This window comes from Anthonomus grandis, chromosome 6 (assembly GCF_022605725.1).
Source record: "Anthonomus grandis grandis chromosome 6, icAntGran1.3, whole genome shotgun sequence".
Lineage (NCBI taxonomy): Eukaryota > Metazoa > Arthropoda > Insecta > Coleoptera > Curculionidae > Anthonomus > Anthonomus grandis.
The window spans coordinates 35,676,046-35,689,814 of NC_065551.1; the positions used below are offsets into that span (position 1 = coordinate 35,676,046).

Here is a 13,769-nt window from a genome sequence, read left to right on the forward strand (position 1 = left end):
TTCTTTGGACAATTTAACTGGACACGGTGAATTTTTTTGAGGAATAACATAATTTTCAGCAAATTGTACTAAAGATTCTCTGAATACGCATTTCAGTGTTTTTCAACATGTTTTACTAACTTTACTTATATACATTCCTAAACAATAGAACAATAGTTAAATGTCAATTGTTTACCTCGACATATAGATGGCGGTAAGAAAGCGAAAGTAAAAACTGTCAAGCATCCGATATGTCAATTAAACTGCGGCCATTTTTCATAGCTCTTAAGCCTTTACAATTTTGCAGCCGCTTTCTTTTAACTATTAATTATGATCTTTTTTTATAATCTCTATATAATATAGTTTTTCAATGTTTTATCACTTGTTCCATCCTTCATTATTAATTTGTTGATAGGCTCAGTATGCTTTAAGTAATAATTTTATTATAATTTAACATTGTCAACCAATCTTTAGTAAAAAAATAAAAAAATGTTTTAAATAATTCATTTATCGATGGTCAAAGTTTATTAATCAAAAATGGATTATGACTTCAGATTTTAATATGCCTTTATAGTTTCTATATGCTATAAATAATCATTTTATTATAATCAATCATTATTTATTATGAGCACCAAAAAATTTTTAAAACTTGACGCTTTTACGGACTTGAATATTTTAAATTATTAATTTATTGATTTAAATAAATTAATAATGTTATTCTTCCAGGCAGTTGAGGTCTAGAAACAGAGTCTTAAATTAATTAAATTAAAATATACCCTATTACTATGTAAGTTTAGTATGCAATGCTTCTTTCAGACAGTTTGTGTAAAGGCTTTAATTGCCTAGAAGAAAAATAAAATTATTCTTCTAGCCACTAAAAGCTCAGCACGAGATGCTTTCTTCAGACAATAATTAATCATTCATTAAAAAATTGTTTTGATATTAATCAGATAGTAAATAAATAAATATATATTTAATTATGCTTATTTTATATGCTGTAATTTTTTGGTGAATATGAATAAATTCTACTTTAAAAAATTTATTCTTCATACAAGAAAGTTCCTAATTAAATTAATAATAAGAAATTATAATATGCAAATAGAAAAAGTGATAAATCGAGGACTTTATTTGACATAGAGACTAAAAAGGTCCCAATTTTAAATTTCCCGCTACTGTGACGCCACTAACTCATTTTCGTTTCCCATTAGTACTACTCCTCGACATTTAGAGGGCGCAACCTTTATTGACGGTTTAGTGTTCTATTGACTCTTATAGCAGCTTCCTATCTAGGAAGTATTAATTTATGGCCAGTTGTCAGGGCAGTAAAGTTCGGAATATTGGCGCGAGAATAAAAAAAGTGATAAATCGAGGACTTTATTTGACATCTTCGAAAAATATTTTAAAAGAAGACTTATTGCATTTTTAGATTCTTTTGCTCTACTGTCATGTCATCAGTTTGGATTCAGGTCTGGACTCTCTACATCAGATGCTATAATATCTCTTTATACGAATATATTGAATAATTTTGAATTAAAATTAAAATCTGTTGGTATCTTTTTTGATCTTACTAAAGCAATTGATACTATTAATCATGCTTTACTATTATGGTATAAAAGGTCCGGCTTATAAATGGCTTGAATCATATTTGATAGGTAAAACCAAGGCTGTTAGATTGAGAGTTAGTGGTCAGGTGACCATATCTGATTGGGCAACTGTCGTCACTGGGGTTCCACAGGGTAGTGTTCTTGGGTCCATTTTATTAATGACTTGCCTCTCCTGGTTAATGACAGCTACATAACACTTTTTGCCGACGATACATCAGCAGTTGTCTCGGGAAAATTCAAATTTGGTGCCACAACCAAATTTTAAATTTCCCGCTACTGTGACGTCACTAACTCATTTTCGTTTCCCATTAGTACTACTCCTCGACATTTAGAGGGCGCAACATTTATTGATGGTTCACTGTTCTATTAACTCTTATGGCAGATTCCTATCTAGGAAAAATTAATCTATGGTCAATTGTTAGTGCAGTAAAGTTCGGAATATTGGCCCGAGAATAGAAAAAGTGATTAGTCGAGGACTTTATTTAACGTAGAGACTAAAAAAGTCCCAATTTAACACTTTTTCATTTTGCATACTATAATTTTCAAACGCACTACACATATCCGCCACTAATTTTAGGCGCACGGTATGATAAAGCAAAATTCAAATTTGGCGCCTAAATCATATTTTAAATTTCCCGCTATTGTGACGTCACAACTCATTTTCGTTTCTCATTAGTACTACTCCTCGACATTTAGAGTGCGCAACATTCATCGACGGTTCAGTGTTCTGTTGACTCTTATGGCAGTTTCCTATCAAGGAAGTATTAATTTATGGTCAGTTGTCAGGGCAGTAAAGTTCGGAATATTGACGCAAGAATAGAAAAAGTGATAAATCGAGGACTTTATTTAACATAAAGTCCTAATTTAACTCTTTTTCATTCTGCATATTATAATTTCCAAACGCACTACATATATCCCACTAATTTTAGGCGCACGGTATAATAAAGCAAAATTCAAATTTGGCGCCACAGTCAAATTTTAAATTACCAGCTATTGTGACGCCACTAACTCATTTTCGTTTCCCATTAGTACTACTCCTCGACATTTAGAGGGCGCAACCTTTATTGATGGTTCACTATTCTATTGACTCTTATGGCAGTTTCCTATCAAGGAAGTATTAATCTATGGTCAGTTGTCAGGGCAGTAAAGTTCGGAATATTGGCGCGAGAATAGGAAAAACGATAAATCGAGGACTGTACTTAACATAGAGACTAAAAAAGTCCCAATTTAACACTTTCATTCTGCATATTATAATTTCCAAACGCATTACATATATCCTCCACTAATTTTAGGTGCACGGTATAATAAAGCAAAATTCAAATATGGCGTCACAATCAAATTTTAAATTTCCCGCTACTGTGACGTCCCTAACTCATTTTCGTTTCCCATTAGTATTACTCCTCGACATTCAGAGGGCGCAACATTCAACGACGGTTCAGTGTTCTATTGATTCTTATGGCAGTTTCCTATCTAGGAAGTATTAATCTATGGTCAGTGTCGGAATATTGGCGCGAGATTTAAATAGTTGTAAATAAATACAGTGAAAATAAGTCATAAGCGATCGTGTTTCGTAATGTAAGTCTGTAAATAAATTAGTCGACTATTTTCGATTGTTTTAATTCACACCTAAAGAACGGGAAAAAGGCCTCACTATACTATGATGATTTATCAATTTGTAGGTGTTACTTTAAAAATCCTAAGATACCCAAGAAACATGCAGCTATTTATTTATTTATAATAAATTTATTAACCAACTGTCAGTTGTCCAAGAAATAATGGAAGAAATTGATAATACGATAACGTGTCAAATAATACAACAATAGTAAATAACTTAAACTAAGTTGAACGAAACTTGGCAAAGTTTTAAAGCAAACAAACTCCCGGTAACTCCGGTTTAAATCTCTTTAGGCAAGTTATGCACGAATCCGTGTACTAGCAAAGACAAACCCCCATTCACGACGTATTAGAATCGAAAATGCATCCCCTTTTCCCGATCCCCCCTTTTGCAGTTGTTGTCTAGGGAATCCAATCAAACAAACTTAAACTATACCCGGTAAGTTTTATCAATTTTTGCTAATTTTCGGTAATCGATTGGCATTCCGGTGCATAAAACGCGAATAATCGTCGATTGTTGTGGATTTTTTTGTTGTGCGTGGGTGTTAGTTATTATGTCCAAGAATTATCATGCCAATCAGGTAAGGCGAGGAACTTAGAATTTTTAAACCTTTTTAAGAACCGTATTACGTTCTGAAGACATGACTTAGGTAAAGGAATTTTAATTTTATTTCGGATAGTTGAAGTGCAAGAAATTTCGTTTGTACGATGTCGTTGGACTCTATAGGTTATGCGTTTTTTACTCAGTAAAACCCTTTCTATTATTTCAATTTTCCACATATTTTCTAAAAAAATTGCCGTTTAAAAACGCCAACGTTCAACGACAATAAACCGCAAGAAACAATAATAATAAATAAAAAAAACCCTTTTTTTAATCCAAATTTTCACTGGCGTTTATTTATACATATTTACATACATCAATAAATAGAAAACATATTCAGACCGAAATTAGTAGTGGTAAGCCTTGGCGAAAGCTGGGGCGGCAGCGTAAGCCAAAGGAGATGAGTGAGCGTAGTGGGCCAATGGGGCGGCGGAGTAAGCCAGAGGAGCGGCGTGGGCGGCATAAGAGTAGCTGGGAGCGGAGTAGGCTACTCTAGCGATAGCCGGGGCGGCAGCAGGGTAAGCCAATGGGGCGGCTACTCTAGCGATAGCTGGTGCGGGGTAAGCCAATGGGGCGGCTACTCTGGCGATAGCAGGGGCGGCAGCTACGACTGGGGCGGCTACTTTAGCGATGGCTGGGGCGGCAGCTACGGCTTTGACAGCTACTGCGGCGGGTTCTTTGCGGACGACAGCGTTGAATCCGTTCAGTGGGTCGGCGGTGTAGTCTACGGTCCTCCTGGTGCCTGTAAAATAACGAATGAATTATAAATATCAAAAAAATAAAAGGTCCTATATGCATGAATTAGATCGGATGTGGAGGAGTGTTGAGAACTAGAGTGAGGAAACAGCTTATAGCGGACCAGAAAGGTCAAATAAAGCAAAAAATCAACATAAAATTACGTCACATCCTCTCAAAAGTATGGTAGAATCGATTTTGTTTTTAATTTACGTAAAAATTACGTCAAAGGCGTGGCAAATGGAAAAAAACATTTCCATTTCATATAAACAAAAAAATGTCAAAGATACAATTAAAAACAACAAAAGCCTGGAAAAGTAGAAAAATTATTCCTGGAATACACAAGAAAAAATCTTCAAAGAAGGTGGAATAATGAATTTTCTTTCCAATTTCTGACGTAAAAATTAGATCAAGAACCGGGAAAAGTTCTTTTTTGCCACTTCTGGAAAATATAAAAAATATCGTTAACAATCTGGCAAAATAGAACAAATTTCTATAAAAACCTCGTTAAAATAAAAAAAAAAATATTTCCGATACCTGCCTAATGCCAAAGCCTGGAAAAAGATATCAAGCCTGGAAGAAGAAAAAATAATTCCAATTTTTGGGAAACGTCAAAAACCAGGAAGAATTGGAAAAACATCTTTAAAAACTTGGAATAAAAGTGTCGAACGTGGGAAATGAAAAAAATTACGTCAAAGGCATTGAGAAATTTTTCCCAGGAGCCTGGAAGAATCAAAAATTTTTTTTCTAATTTCTGGAAGACGTAAACATCATAACTAAAGCCTGGAAAAAGAGAAATTAATTTATAATGTCAAAAAAATTGCCTTAAGAGCCTGGAAAATTGATTTTTCTGACATCAAATTTATACACCTAAAAATGACGTCAAAGTTTGGAAAAAAAGGAAAAAAATCAGATCAAGACGTTTAAAAAAATCCTCCTAAGAGCCTGGACTGGACGATTAGAAAAAGAAAAATTTCGAAAATTTTTTTTTGTGTTATTTTCAAAAAATACAAAATTTTACAATTGCAGACCAGTTCGGACGTTCCGCTACTATGACACTCCGTCAAATGCTTCCGTCCTTGTTTCGCACATAGCAAAAGAGAAACGGCCAGGTGGCCTATGGAGAGTTGACGCGTGCCAACTGTTCCCGAATTAAGGCCATCAATAAATCATTTATTATACTATTTTGGGTAATTATTAAAAAGTAATTTTTGCAAAAAATTATTGGTATTTATGTGAAAGGCTTTGTACTTATTATAACAATAAAAAAATGTCTGTATAGATTAAAATAACGTTTAAAAACAGTTAATTTTTCCAATATTTTTCCTTGGATAAAGTGGGGTTATTGTCCGTCTACCATTCATACTCTTTTCACAGTTATAAAAAATAAACTACTTCTTAAAGGAATTTAGAATTACCAGTAAAATAATATTTTAGAGAATAATTAAATTAAACGCTTTTAATGCTAATCAAACTAAAAAGTAGAAAATAATTTTTAGTTAAAAAGAGTTTTTATTACAGTTGTAGAAGGTTGGACAATCAATCATAATTAATTACCTCAAATAAAAACAAAAATAAAATTTAAGGTATTAACAGAATAATTTAAATCAGAGTAAAAAGCGTGGGTGCATTTTACTTCATTTTCAAAACTCTTCTCTCATAGATAGTTGCCAATAGAATAATTGTCATATCAAGCACTTATACCAGTGAAAATGAAGCTCAAAGTTTCCGTTACATACATAGATACAACCCGAGCTAATAAAAGCGTGTTTAAAACAAACTGGTTACATGTTAAACTAAAAAAAATTTATTGAAATTGAAGCTATTAAAGTGGTGGACTTTATGCTAGAAAAAAGGTACCTAAAGCTGAAATTTTCTGGAGAAAATTAACACTGAATTATTCACCTTTCAATTACGTCCTCCAGTGGTCAACTTTCGAACTTAAAAATAAATTCCCACATAGTAGTCCCGTAATCCAATGAGGTTAGATTAACGTTTAGTTCCTGAGATATAGGTCATGGTTAGTGGTGCTGTATATAGTGAATACTTCATTAGGGAGATTGTTGAAGGGTGGTGGGAAAAATTAACAACCTATTGTACGCAGATGATAGTCAAGGACTTAAGTAATAATTGTTGATCGTGTTATAATAACAACAACCCTGATATTACAACTGTCAATATTTAATAGCGAAACTCACTCGTATCTGGAAGACACCGATACTTCCATCGTATGTATCTCTTATTTTCGCCAGAAATTGCTTTAAAAATGTGGTATTGCTAGATAGAAGAAATGCTTCGAATTTCATAGATAGCACACTGCAGCAACGAATCAGTTCTGAGAAACTTGCAAATGAAACCAAACTATCCACTAACTATTTGGACACATTGAATGAAAAAGCTGACATGATTAAAATCAGGTGATCGAGTGGGCTATTAATTAGGACTGTCTCTGCTTATCCACATATTCGGAAAACTAGCCTTGGAAAATTATGAGATCCAACACGCCAAATTTTTAATTCTTTAAGCGGGATGTTATTAAATTAAATGTTTGTCGTCGATTTCTCGTCCTACAACCTGAATTTCTATTACTCTGAATCGTATTTATAATAAATTTGATTTTTGGTTCTTCGAACCGGACTTTTTTTTTTTTACCTTTAAAATAAATTTTTTTAATAAAATTTAATTTTCGTCCTGAATTTTTGGTCTTGATTTTTGTGCTTGGATTTTGATTTTGAATTTTTGAGCCGGATTTTTAATAAATTTAAATTTTGTAGTCCTTCGAGCTGGATTAATAATAAATTTAATTTTTTGTCGTGGATTTTTGGTCCTTTAATCCTGAATTTATGAATTTAAAATTTGGTCCTTCATTTTTGGTCCTTCGAGGTAAACTTTTAATAAATTTAATTTTTATCGTGTATTCTTGGTGTATTCATCAATTCGGATTCTTATTATATTAATTTTTTTCTCAATTTTTGGTTTCCTAAAATACATTTTTAATAAATTCAATTTTTACTCCTTTGGCCCAGATATTCATTAAATTAAATTTTTATTCCGGGATTTTTGGTCCTTAGAGGCGAATTTTTAAATTTAGTTTTTATCGTTCTTCGATCCGGATTTATTAATATATTTATATTAATTTTTATTCCTCAATTTTTTTTATAAATTTCATTTTTGATTCTTTGTGCCGGATTTTATTAAATTAAATATTTTTGTCGTCGATTTCTGGTCCCACAATTTAATTTTATTTAATTTTTGGTCCTTCGAACCGAACTTTATTAAATTAACTTATTGTCTGGATTTTTTTTACCTTGAAGGTGAATTTAACAAAAAAAATATCCTTCCAGTCAAATTTTTAATTAAATTTAACTTTTGCACTGAATTTTTGGTCCTTAGCAATGAATTTTCAATCAGCTTGATTTTTGTGCTTTGATTTTTATTTTGAATTTTTGAGCCGAATGTTAATTAATAAATTTTAATTGTGTAATCCTTCGATTTTTGATCCTTGATGTTTATTATATTAATTTTAATTTCAATTAAAATTTTGGCTTTTGTTTTTGGTCCTTCAAAGTAAATTTTTATTAAATTTAATTTTTGTCGTGAATTCTTGGTTCTTCGACTCAGATTCTGATTAAATTAATTTTATTTCTCAATTTTTGGTTTTTCAAAATACATTTTTAATAAATTTAATTTTTACTCCTTTGACCCGAATATTTATTAAATTAAATTTTTATTCCAGGATTTTTGTTCCTTAGAGGCGGATTTTTAAATTTAGTTTTTGTCGTCGATTTTTGGTTCTTCGATGCTAATTTAGTTATATTAATTTTTATTCCTCAATTTTTGGTTTTTCCCATTTTTTATGATTTTTGATTCTTTAAGCCGGATTTTATTAAATTAAATTTTTGTCATCAATTTCTGGTCCTACAATCTTAATTTTTATCTCTCTGAGTCATATTTATAATAAATTTGATTTTTGGTCCTTCGAACCGGACTCTATTAAATTAAATTTTTGTCCCGATTTTTTTTTTACCTTTAAAATGTTTTTTTTTAATTAAATTTAATTTTTGTCCTGAATTTTTGGTCTCTAGCGATGAATTTTTAATAAACTTGTTTTTTGTGCTTGGATTTTTATTTTGAATATTTTTGAGCCGGGTGTTTAATAAATTTGTATTTTGTGGTCCTTCGAGCTGGACTAATATTTAATTTAATTTTTTGTCGTAGACTTCTTTTCTTTAAATTCTGATTCTTTTCCCCTGATTTTTAGTTTTTTGGGTCGCATTCTTTATAAATTTAATTTTTGATCCTTGATTTTTAATATATTAAGTTTAATCTAATTAAAATTTTATCCTTAATTTTTGGTCCTTCGATTCGGATTTTTATTAAATTAATTTTATTTCTCAATTTTTGGCCTCTAAAAATTCATTTTTAATAAATTTAATTTTTTCTCGTTTGACCCGGATATTCATTAAATTAAATTTTTATTCCAGGATTTTTGGTCCTTAGAGGCGAATTTTAAAATTAAGTTTTTGTCATCGATTTTTGGTTCTTCGACCCGGATGTTTGTTATATTAATTTTTATTTCTCAATTCTCGGCTTTTTGAGTCAGTTTTTGATAAAAAATGTATTCTTTGAATTTCGTCACCAGCTTGTCTTGGATGTGATATTAATAAGGTATGATCTTAGAATATTGAACTTCCATTCAATGTTCTAAGGATATACCTAAAATTAACAAAAAAAAAATGCTTACCATCAGCCTCAAGCAGAGAATAACTTCCTTGTACAACGTCTCCGTCTCTGGTTTCCACTTGGCTCTTGCTGTCTCCGGTAAGTCCGTCTTGTACGTCGTATCCGTAGCTGTATTGGGGATGGGGGTCGTATTCTTCGGCTGGGGCGGCTACGACAGCCTTGGCAATGGGGGCGGCTACGACAGCTTTGGCTACTGGGGCGGCGTAAGCTAAAGGAGCTGCGGGGGCGGCCGAGTAGGCTACAGCAGGACCAGCTGAGTAAGCTACAGCTGGGGCAGCTGAGTAAGCGAGAGCTGGGGCGGCAGCAGGGAGTAAATTGCCGGCCTGGGCGTAAGCCAGAAGGGTGGCGAAGGCGATAAGCTAGTAAAACAATAAATGTTTAAAAAAAAAAATTAATTTATAATTGTCCTAGGTACTATATACTTACTTTGAATGCCATTTCGGTGTTGGTTTTTTTCGTAACGTTTACTCGATAAAGTGCAAACTTGGAATGCTAATAGATGCGAACGGTGGATCTTTTATACCCGTGGTGGTACGCTCGAAAAGAAGCCAAAAAAAAAAACCGGTAAATTGTACCAAAATTTTGCTGCTAATATTCAAAAGAATTAAATTATGTCACCCAAAACGAGAACAAGAGGCATTTTAACTGCCAAGGTCGTAGCCACGCCTGGTGCGTATCTCGTGTATTGCTGCATATCGTCGTCAAGAAAAGTTCACTTGCATCACCTGCGGGCGTATTGTCGAGGAAGAGAATTTTTTTTTTGTCTCAGTTAATGACTTTATTTTTCGGATTAATTGGTCCGTTTTATGGGTATACACTTGTTTCCTCTATAGTTAATAAGAGAGACGTAAAATATGATGTCGGAAGTGAAGAAAAAATGTGCACTTATCTGAAGCAAATATTAGGTAATAAACAATTAAAATTTAATTAAAAAAAAATTGATCGTCTACTTAAAAAGAAGCAACAAAAATATTAATTCGTAATTTTTTGTTATTAAAACCCTCTAAATATTCTGAGTATTTTAATAATTTGAAATTATTAACTAATTTTTCTTCTATTAAAGAGTTATCGTAAACAGTATTCAATAATTCTTTAATAGAAGGAAAATTAGTTAATAATTTCATATTATTAAAATACTACGACGCACCACCCGGTATAGCCCCTGGACTAAAAAACAAACTGTAATTAAACATAATTTACTTACAGCAATACATAAAAGGCACAAAGACATCGACACCGTATTCATCTTACTACAACACTAAACGTCACCCAAATAAAACAAAACAAAACCTCTTTCCAAATACGCATTCAACACTCAAATAACACAAAGTTCTTATCTACCAAAATTTAATAAAATCACATCGCATAATATACATTCCAGGCGAGTGAATCTAAGAAACCTTAAACCTATGTCTGGGACAATTTGAAATAATAATACTAATAAATTGGTGAAGGCGCATATTTCAACACAACAAATCCGCACCTCGGTGCGATTTGAAATAATTCTTAATAATTGACGAAAGCGCCGGTCATATTTCAGATATTTCAAATTGGCTCGGACCCCTGTTTAAGGAATCGCCGAGACTTATTTTACTCTAAAACCTGAATTTGTCGGCAACGTTGCCAATAGAACCGCATTCATCAGTAATCCGATTATTTTTCACGGTATTACCAGTGTGATTTTAATAATTTGATATTAAAAGAGTGTAAGATGCGGCAACGTTGTATCGTTTCGCTTCATGGCGTGCATCGATGTTTATTATAAGAGCGTAGCTCTTATTATGGGGCTCTCCCGCAGTGGAGTTTTCGCACAAAATTCGGACCGGTCGGACAAAAGTGTTTATAACTTTGGTTGTATTTGGGTTAGAGAAACGATGTTTACCTTTTTATAATCTAGAAATATGAGGCTTCAATTTGATTATTTTCAAATTTTTATCTGTTTTTTTTGTTTAGGACTAGAACGCCTTCAAACTCAAAAAATTTTTTTTCATCGATTTTGGTCAAGGGAATTCGATACAGGTCGCAAGGGTTTCTTGAATATTATGAAATTTAACAGATCGATTAGAGTTAATGAGGACCTTATCTGTATAGTTTTTGGTTATTCTCAGCAAACGGGAAGTATTTTTTTTTAACGCTCAAAATTTCAGACATTTGTGATATTCTAGCCCTTCTGACGGTTTAACGGTATCTTTCCGGCAATAGTGACTCACAGAAGATGTGTGCGCCTTATCGAGAGCTACAATTTTTATTTAGGACTTTTTTTGAAAAAAATGTTTTTTTTTAGGAGAAAAATCAAAAAAACCCAAAAAAATTTATTTTTTTTAGTTTTTTCTGTGTAAAATTTTTATGGTGCAAAATTTTAAAAAAAATCATTAAACCTACATCCTTTCCGAATAAAACAAAGTATTAAGTTTAACGCTATCATTTATACAGGGTGAGCAGCGCTCAGTTGAAAATACCCTTTTTCACGCTTTTTTTCTTCAATATTAATAACTTTTTATTGGCGGCACTTAGAGGTTTCATTCAATTAGAGCATTTAAAGAACCTTTTAAAACCAATTTTTCGACACACTCTACAATCATCTACGTAGAGCAGTTTTTTCTCTACACTATTTTTTGACTTTGACGCCTAATACCGCAATGGCTATGCCACCTACGAAGACCATTTTTGCCCTCAAACACGCGGAATTTATCTGGCTATAATTCACTAAATCCGTTTTGTTTCATATATCACCATTTTCCAAGAAAATTCAATTTTCCATGATAGGTCCCAAAAAATCGGTCAGCTGAATATTGGTACCCCTACGGGCCCGATGATCAGGGTATAAAAACTAATGTGGTCTAGCACCCAACAAGTGCGCGTCTCCGTGGCAACGAAACCGACGATTTTCGCCCGTTTCCACCTAAAATAAGACCCTTTTTATAATCGAAATTTAACTACTAAAACCGATTGGAATCAGTCGAGAATTGATGCTAAACTGTTCCTAAGGCTTTATACTATTTTTCCATGTACAAATCATAAGGTAAAAACCTTTTTTTATATCCGAAATCATCGTCTGAAAATGGTCGATTTTGACGTCTACGCGCGATTTTATTGCCGACTTTTACGGCTGACTTTTACGTTTTGACAGCATGACGTCAACATGGATGAATTGGCTCGGACTTGCTTCCTAATTTCATTGATAAAATGCTTAAAATAGCTCAGAACTTCCTGAAATTGGTACGGAATTATTCCAGAGACTCTGGAGAATCCGAATATGTGCATATCTTTTACCAAATCGGGTTCTTTTAGCCGTGATAATTCGGCAACGTTTTGACGTTTTAGCATTTTCCCTGTATTATTATAACATTCATGCGACACAGTGGTCTATACAAGGCATTTTGCTAGACAAAAATTACAACACAGTGGGTCCTAATGATAAAAAAAAAATCTAATCGGGATTTAATGAGTATTATTATTTTATGTGGTAATTTTTTTTTTTTTTGAAACTTTTTTTGTATTTGCCCGATTTGAATGAAATTTGGTATTTGGGTTTGGTTTAGGGTATAATTATTAATTTTTTACAAATTTTTGAAATATTGAGTTTTAGGGTCACGTGACTATCAAAAGGTTTTTCCTATGGGTCCGATTGCATTGAAATTTGGTATTTGGGGTTTATTTATGACATAATTATTGGTTTGTATCAAAGTTTGTTAGTTTAGGACTTACTTTAAAATTTGCCAATAATCATTTTAGAAAAAAAAATGGTACGGTGGGAAAAAACCAGTTTTCTTATGTCTCTATATATATCTCTCTATCTTATATAAAGGCCAATATAAAATAAAGGATATTAGAAAAGACATATGGCAAAACCAGTTTGGCATATTCCAATGCAGGCTTTTATGATACATGATTTGCTAAAAATTTATGTTTTATTTAGGTAAAATTATTGAATTTTTACAAAGGGTTGATATATTATGCATAAGTGTCTGCTGGAGTCATATTATTCATTTTAGCATCCTTATTTTCATCGCCATAAAAAACACCTTTATCAGGCGTGACCTAGACCTAAGTCTTCACTAACCTTCATCCTCCTGTATGACTGCATTTGACTCTTAATTCTTTGCTTAAAAAATGCATTAAAGCCTTCGAAATGTATAAGGGATTGGACATAGAATAAGAGGAGATTAGTATGAAATACATCGGTTGGTTTTCAAGGGAACAATTCAGGGGAATAGTGAGAATACAAAACTCATTGCTCGAGGATCTACACAGATGGCTCATCCAAAATCTTCAGAGCAGCTGTTTAACGAGTTGCTTGCCACTTGGATTGCCAACGTTTGAAGGAATAAGGCCGAATGGATGGAGTAGAGCGGAGCTCTTATCACATCATGGTTCTCAGAAGCATGATACCCCAAAAACCGTAAAAACAAATAGTGGTTAAACTCACAGCGTTGCCGGGGCAGCACCTGTTAAACAATCTCTTATAAATGGTCCTTTTTTAATTAGTTTTC

At 32.7% G+C, this 13,769-nt stretch overlaps 1 protein-coding gene across 1 annotated transcript in view; it reads right to left on the reverse strand.

The window, feature by feature from the left end:
* Positions 1–4,063: 4,063 nt before the first annotated feature.
* Positions 4,064–13,769, reverse strand: part of LOC126737996 (calphotin-like) — a 37,830-nt gene continuing 28,124 nt past the window's right edge. Inside the window, exons 10-11 of the mRNA XM_050443149.1 lie at positions 9,278–9,351; positions 4,064–4,540 (exon numbers count right to left, since the gene is read on the reverse strand). Coding sequence (XP_050299106.1) covers positions 4,146–4,540; positions 9,278–9,351 — 469 coding nt within the window. The 3' untranslated portion in view covers positions 4,064–4,145. The remainder of the gene's footprint in view (positions 4,541–9,277; positions 9,352–13,769) is intronic.